The 6,975-nt window shown below is 42.9% G+C and overlaps 2 protein-coding genes across 3 annotated transcripts; both read right to left on the bottom strand.

The window, feature by feature from the left end:
• Positions 1 to 587: 587 nt before the first annotated feature.
• On the bottom strand, positions 588 to 3,206 carry SLC35A4 (solute carrier family 35 member A4; the record flags this gene model as incomplete). Its single annotated transcript, XM_083624498.1, has 1 exon — positions 588 to 3,206. One exon carries the CDS (start codon positions 3,204 to 3,206, stop codon positions 2,205 to 2,207), a length of 1,002 nt encoding a protein of 333 aa, XP_083480624.1. The 3' UTR covers positions 588 to 2,204.
• On the bottom strand, positions 588 to 6,258 carry LOC310767485 (SLC35A4 upstream microprotein). 2 transcript variants are annotated; one of them, XM_083624523.1, is made up of 3 exons: positions 5,725 to 6,258; positions 4,479 to 4,538; positions 588 to 3,987 (listed from the first exon to the last, which is right to left on the bottom strand). In XM_083624523.1, exons 1-3 carry the CDS (start codon positions 5,737 to 5,739, stop codon positions 3,790 to 3,792), a joined length of 273 nt encoding a protein of 90 aa, XP_083480649.1. In that variant the 5' UTR covers positions 5,740 to 6,258; the 3' UTR covers positions 588 to 3,789. The 2 variants fall into 2 exon arrangements, with proteins under 2 accessions (XP_083480649.1, XP_083480648.1); XM_083624522.1 differs by having other exon boundaries at positions 4,479 to 4,577; positions 5,725 to 6,244.
• Between the last annotated feature and the right edge of the window lie 717 nt (positions 6,259 to 6,975).

Raw genomic sequence — 6,975 nt, 5'->3', positions numbered from 1 at the left:
AGACTGAGGTAAAGTTTGCAAACCGGAACACTACTTCTGGTTTTGCGGAATTTGTAAACCGAATAGTTCGTAAACAGGACTGAGGTACTACTGTAACTGAATATGGGAATGTGTGCTAAACATATGCTTCTTTCACTCAATTATTTCAATTCTGTTAAATAAAACAGTCCCCTAAGGAAAACCTAAGACACCATAATCAGAATAGTAAAACATTTGTTGAAATAATTTTCTCTGGAAGAGGAACCTGAAGTTGCATTCGGAAAAGACAGGTTTGCACAGTGGAACAGATAAGTTCTTTTGCTCTTTGCCTGGCTAGTGAAACTACCTTCTCCCAAACAGCAGATAAGTACTGTGCTCCCACCTTGAAACTTTCATTGAACCTTAAAGAAGGAGGTAAATTATTTTGGATCCTGCACACAGAAACTGTTCTGGAAGAGTTGTGTGATTAAGCTTTCTCTATTATCTCCACATGAAGGTGCTCAATTCTATTCCATGTCAAATTCAAAGTTGTCTTTATGTTCCAGCATTTTAAATAGTTTCCTTTGCAACAAGCAAACAATAAGAGATCACACAAATACACAACCCTGTAAACTAAATTTTAATTTTATTTCAAACTAGACATTTTTCTGCATTGAATTGATACTAGTTGAACCTGAGTGTATAACAATCCAGATACAATCCAATCCAATCACTGAGCTATCAAAATGTTATCAAAATCATGAGCTAGAATAAATGCGGCAGCACCACAGATAAACAGAGAGAAATTGCAAAAAAAAAAAGGTAATAAAAACCCCTATGTAACATTTAGAGCTGTTACCCCACCACACCTGTTCCAGACATTGGCACAGAAGGTGCTTGAGAGGTAGAGTGATCAACCCAGTTTTTTAAGTTTATCAGTAATACTGAAGATAAAACAAAGCAAGAGGCGCACAGTACATTTCTGAACATCTATACTGGTAGCAAATATATATATATATATATATATATATATATATGCCAAGTACATGCTACAGGCAGAAATATTTGGGTGTGGGGAATTTCAGCTGTGTGGCAGCAGAAATGCGAATGTTGTCAGAAGCTACCTGAACACTTTAGTGTTGGATGAGGTGGATTATAGTTGCTTCAATAAAGAAATGGTGATGCATTGCATAGTGTTCCCAATTACCAGCAGCTGAATTCAGCAGAATACAGATTATCAGAACATCACTTGGAAAAGTTAAGCATGTGTGTTTACATGGCTGGAACCTCTGGCTGTATATTGAGGCAGGTCTACACATTCAGATTCAATACTGAAAGGGAGAAATGAGTCCTGTTTGGAAAACATCCAGATAAATGTAACAGGAAACTGTGCTCCATTTATTTTGGAGGGTTTTTACAAAACATTCACAACTCATCACAAACTATCTGGTAGCAATTGACTCTTTCAGGAGCAGACAAACACAGAAGGGCATTAACTTGCAAAAGGCACTTGTCATTTGTAATCACTGGGTTGAAGCAGAACCTCTGACAAGAACATCAAAAGCAAAACACTTCCCTGTGCAGAATAAATAGCTGTTTATACTACACTCTTCCAGATTAGTAACAATGAAAGTGTTAGTTAAAAAGGAAAAGAAAGATACAGAGCTTCCCTTTCCACAAGTGTAGAAATGGGAGCCTGGGAGACTGCTTTTGCTCATTAAGAAATAATAATTCATTCTTTCCTTTTGAGGACTCATGAATCTATAGACACTAGGTAGACAATAAAGTGGGAAGGAGTAGAGGAGTGATATATAGGAGTCCAGTTTCCTGTTTGATATCAGGAGTGGCAGATCCTACTGAGCTGTAACCAAAAAAAGGAAGCATGATTTTTAACCTCTTGTGGGATGAAACCAGCTATATACAGAATACATACAACTCTTCTCTTTTCCACCAATGCCAATTCAAAATGACAGGAAAGTGGGCTTTTAGATAACAATTTGCTTCCTCAAACTATGCTTGCTGGCTAATGACAAGATTAGCATACTAAGTTTAAGCTGCAGCTCAGCCAAACAACAAATACTTTTTCTGAGCTCAGGGAGAAGTATGAAACAATAGCTATTAAGCCATTCACAAGGGAGGTGTAAAGTACTTGTGCATTCTATTATACTCTTTTCAAGGTAAAATATATAAGCAGCAAATTCTTTCCAAATAAATGACTTCTCTAAAGATACACAGAGGCAAGGAAGCTATTTGATTCCATAATAAAAGTAAACAGCGAAGCTAATCAGCAAAACAGAAAGGAAAAAAAAGGTGGTTAGATGAAGACCAAATAGGAGGACAGAGAGCAAAGCATTAACCATAATAGAGGAGGAGATCACAAAGAGTCTAGTGATGTTACTACTGTGCTTCATGACCACAGACATTATCAAGCCATTCAAGGCTTGACTCACAATAATTAACAGAACCCAAAATGAGAAACCCTCCAGGAACCCAGCCCCTGAGCTGCTTGACAGATGGATTATTATGTTCAGCAAAACACCAAAAAAGTAGAGAAATGCATTTTGGAGGTTAAGAGGCAGATCCTGGGTCTTCAAGACAACTTCAGTGTAGACTGCTGAAAGGCCAGAGATCAGGCAATATAGAAAGATCAGCACTAAGCCAATGGGGGTGATGTGCAACTGCATCTCAGAAGCAGGCATGTGCTGTGGGTCCTGCAGGCCTCCATATGTATAAAAGGCTCCAGCAGCAATCAACAAGAAAAGAGCTAGCCACTTGCGGGCAGTCAGTCTTTGGTGCAAGAACATGCTGAATAGGAGGGCGGTGCTTCCAATTTTCAAGTTGCTGAGCACTTGGAAGGTACTAGGATCCATGAACAGCTGCAAATGAACTACTAAGTTGTTGTTGGCTGCATAGAGCAACGCTGAAAGAGCAAAGGGAGCAGCATGATGCCATGACACAGATAGTTTTTGTTGTCCGCAGCCCCAGATCATCAGGAAGACTAGCGAGAGCATCAACTTGGTTAACTCAATCAAAACCACCACAGAGGAGGCACTGAATGGGATCTGGCCATTTTCTTTACTGAGAGTCAGGAGTGGTGCATGGGAGCCATAGATAAAAACAGACAAGATCAGCATCAGCCCCCACCGGATTTTCCCAAGTACGACAGCAACAGCTGGGCTGACCCGGCTATCACCAGCACAAGCGTTGTCAAATAACATTTCTCTGACGTGTGGAGGCAAGGGAAACATCAACCTCTAACTTTTATAGGAGGAGAAAAATGAAGTTAATATAGGGGTTTTAAAAATAAATAAATGTCATGCTCGTGGAAAGGCAGAAGTATCCAATGAATCAGAGCAATATGACACATTTGTGATGAGATTCACATGTCAGTATAATATGTATGCATGATTAAGAAAAAGTTTGGACAATGTGAACCACTCAAGCCACATTTTCTGGGTACATGAAAGGACATGGGGTGGGTTCCAGTTTAAAGCTGGCAGGCATGATGACCCAGCAGTTGCTCTGTGTTCCATCAGAATGAGAATCCCATCATGTGAGAAATGCAGCTGTCCGAGTTGATAGTCAGAAACCATCTAATCCCAGGATGGCTGAAGCAGCCACCAAGACTTTTCATGATTGAATGTCTGAGAATACTTACAATCAGACCTGCTGAAATTTCATCTCATCCAATATAAAAACACTTCCGATTGATATGACTGGTGAAAGGGGAGCAGGAGGAGTCATTTCTGACCTAAATTGAGTTTAAATTGTTTAGAAAGCCTAATATAAGAGGGGTTTTCTGGAGTGTATTGCTACATGAGATTCTACATTCTAGTCTGGTCCTTTCCTGAATGAACTGAAATAGTCTTTGACTGTCTTTTCCACATCAGGAACTGCATAGGTTTGAGCAGCATACACACCAGTACAAGTCCCCACTAAAAATCCAAGGACTGCTGACGATCTGAGTTTGGCTACAACATAGCCAGCAAGAAACCCTTTGAGAAATGGGGATGCCAGCAAAGAGACTTCCTGTAAAAAACAAAAAACATAAACATAAATGGGCAATTGAAACAGCCATCTGAACACAACTAAAATGCAGACTGGGATGTGTTCTCATGGTTCATCCATTTTTCCTAATATGCTGGATTACAATTCAAGGCTGATGTAGTATTTATAATCAAAGGAGCAAGCACAGTCTCAGTATTTTCCAGATGTGACACACTGAAAATAAACTACAGTCCCTTACAGGTATAATTACATTGTACTCTAATAAGTTACTGCAGGCATAGGCAAATTCTGGCCCTCCAGATGTTTGGGACTACAATTTCCATCATCCCTGACCATTGGTCCTGTTAGCTAGCGATGATGGGAATTGTAGTCCCAAACATATGGAGAGCTGGCGTTTGCCTATGCCTGAGTTACTGGGCCAGACATATCAAGCACATTATTAATGACTTTTGAGAGACAAATACGGTGACAACAGATTTGGAGAAATCAGTATTAAACAGCCCCACTTTTACCTGTCCTACTCCAGCCTGTACCTCATTTTCGACTCTTCGTTTCAAGCTTTCCAATTGATCCTTCAAAAAAGCAAGATCTTTCAGCTTTGGCAGAGAGTCCTATACATTGGAAACATAAATGACATATTCCAAACTGCATGCACACATGCATTTTAGTATCTTTGTTATAGAAAGCAAACATCTAAGAGGAAAGCACAGTCTAGAAATTCTAATGGGGTGTCTAATACAAGACCAGTATTCTGTTTCTGGCTATCACTGCCACCACATCAGAGGGGGCACTTTAGGTAGTTTTTACTCTCCAACTTCTATCCCAGGTGCTTCTATCCACAATGAGTTCTATACAATAGTATAAAGCAATTTAGTATGATGCTGTTTTGGGTGTGGGAAATGGACTTGATCAGTGGATTAATTTTCAAATATTAACTTGTGTTATAAATCAATGAAAAAAATCATCTGTCTAGTCTTTTTATACTTTGCTGCCATGAACAATTATAGGCTGCATATGGATAGCTCACTATTTTAGTCCGGATAGGTTAACAAAAGACATGCATTTCGATTTCATTTTTATACAGCTAGAATTTTCTGGATTAAAAAAAATAAAAATTGGGGGGGGGGTGTAAGTTATTTTAGTTCCTTCCCAAAACTGAAAATGTCAACATTTATTTATTTTATTTATTCATTCCATTTATACTCCACCCTTCCTCCCGACAGAACCCACTTCAAGTTCCGTCTTATACAAGCAATTGCCCGTGTTCACACAAGCAGTTTCGTGTTTTCGTTTTCCCTCACGTCTCTGTCCTACAAACTAGGCCCAAGAGGCAGTTTAAAAAAGCAAGAAAGCTCCAAAGAGGCCGTTTACAAAAAATAAAAGAAAAGCCAAAGATCATCAAGAAAGCTACAACCCCCCCACCCCCCAAAAAACTCCACAGAAGTATCAGGAAAACATGCGTAAGCAGAAGCTAAAAGTGCAGGTGTTAAAGAAGAGGATCCAGCTTATGCCCAGCTGGCAAAAGGGGAGCTAGCAGGGCTTCCCGAAAGAGGCCGCATCCTGAGGAGAGTCACGTTCTGGCTTCCGCCCCGAAGCTGCCCCGCGGCGCCTCAGGCACGACGACTCCCGAGTAAACCTGGCCGCAAAGGCTCCCTCCCCCCCCAACGCTTCCCCCTCGCCCCCCCCCCACTTGCAGGCCCCGCCAGAGGAGGCCGCGAGCGCCTTCCTCCCGCCACTCCGAGAGGACGACGCCGGTACCTTGTCGTCCGCCATCTTCCTCGCGGCTCCGCCCTCCGAAGGCGCCGCCCTTCTTTCCGGACCCGGCCTTCGCCGCTTCCCCCGGCTCCTCTCGCCAAGGAGCCCCTGCGAGGAACGAGAGGGCCGCTCCCCCCGCCCCCAGTAGGAAGGTAGAGGAGGAAGGGCCCGTGAGGGTCACTTAATCCAGCCCTCTGCAAGCCAGGACTCAGGGGGAAAGAAGAGAGGCTGGGACGGGGATTCACACGTTACACGTGTCGCCCGGCGCCTCCATTGCCAGCCTTTAGGCGCCGGGCGGAAACGCTTCTCCTCAGCCAGGTTCCCATTCCATGGCTTTTTATATGTGTCTGTTTTATTATGAATTTTGCATTCTCGTTTCCCCCCTGTTGTGAACCGCCCCGGATCTTCGGAGGCAAGGCGGTATACAAATTTAAGACGTAATAATAACAACCATTTCCACATGAAGCAACGTCTAAGTATGAAGAAGAAGAACTGCTTCGATTTCTGCGGCTTCCCAAGGCTGATCCGGAAGATCCCTATTCAGCCAGCGAGAAGGTTTACTCTACAGATTCTTGTGTCTATGGATTCAGTTTAGCCGCCTACCGACGGCGTTCTCCTGCCGCAGCGTCGGCACGTGCTCCTGACGTCAGTTTTGCGTCGCCCTCGCCGAGCGGGGCGCTCGTTAAGTTTTGTTTTTTGGCTCAGAAATAGGCGCGGGACGAAGCGGCAGCGGGAGCCGCCATCTTGGTTGTCGCGACCCCTTAAAGGTCCCAGGGTCCTGAGGGCGCCGCTCTGCCGCTGCCAGGCCCCCTTGTCCTCCTCTCACACGGTCTGAGCTGCTGCCTCCGTGACTGAGGGGGATTTAAAAAAATTAATAAATCAGTAAATAAATAGGAAACTAATCAGGTAGCAGCCTAGCGCAGTTGCATCGTAGCTGGAAGAGTTATTGCTGCCACAGCATGACACACAGACATGCAAAGAAACCACGAAATGACCAGTCTTGTGGCACCACAGAGACTAAAGGATTGACCATGAGATAATTTATTACGGTCAAAGACCAGCTCACGTGACATAACACAATAAAAACAGCGTTCATAAAGATAAAAGATACAGTCGGAGCAGATTGCGCCATTAGCTCATGAGTTAAAATTGAGATATATACATACACCCGTACAACTGAGATTTGGGCTACCATAAAAAATGGACCCTGAGGCGCCCCAAAGGGCGACTTCAGCATTTCCCTAATGAGCTATT

This window comes from Podarcis filfolensis, assembly GCF_964270895.1.
Source record: "Podarcis filfolensis genome assembly, chromosome: 7".
NCBI lineage: Eukaryota > Metazoa > Chordata > Lepidosauria > Squamata > Lacertidae > Podarcis > Podarcis filfolensis.
The sequence above is the reverse complement of the archived record's forward strand: the minus strand, read 5'-3'. Positions and strand labels throughout refer to the sequence as shown.

Excerpts from the sequence above, each read along its gene's own strand:
- LOC310767485 (XM_083624522.1), bottom strand. Across the intron at positions 3,988-4,478 it reads TACAGGCTGGAGTAGGACAG|GAAGTCTCTTTGCTGGCATC; the intron begins GTAAAAGTGGGG and ends TGTTTTTTACAG.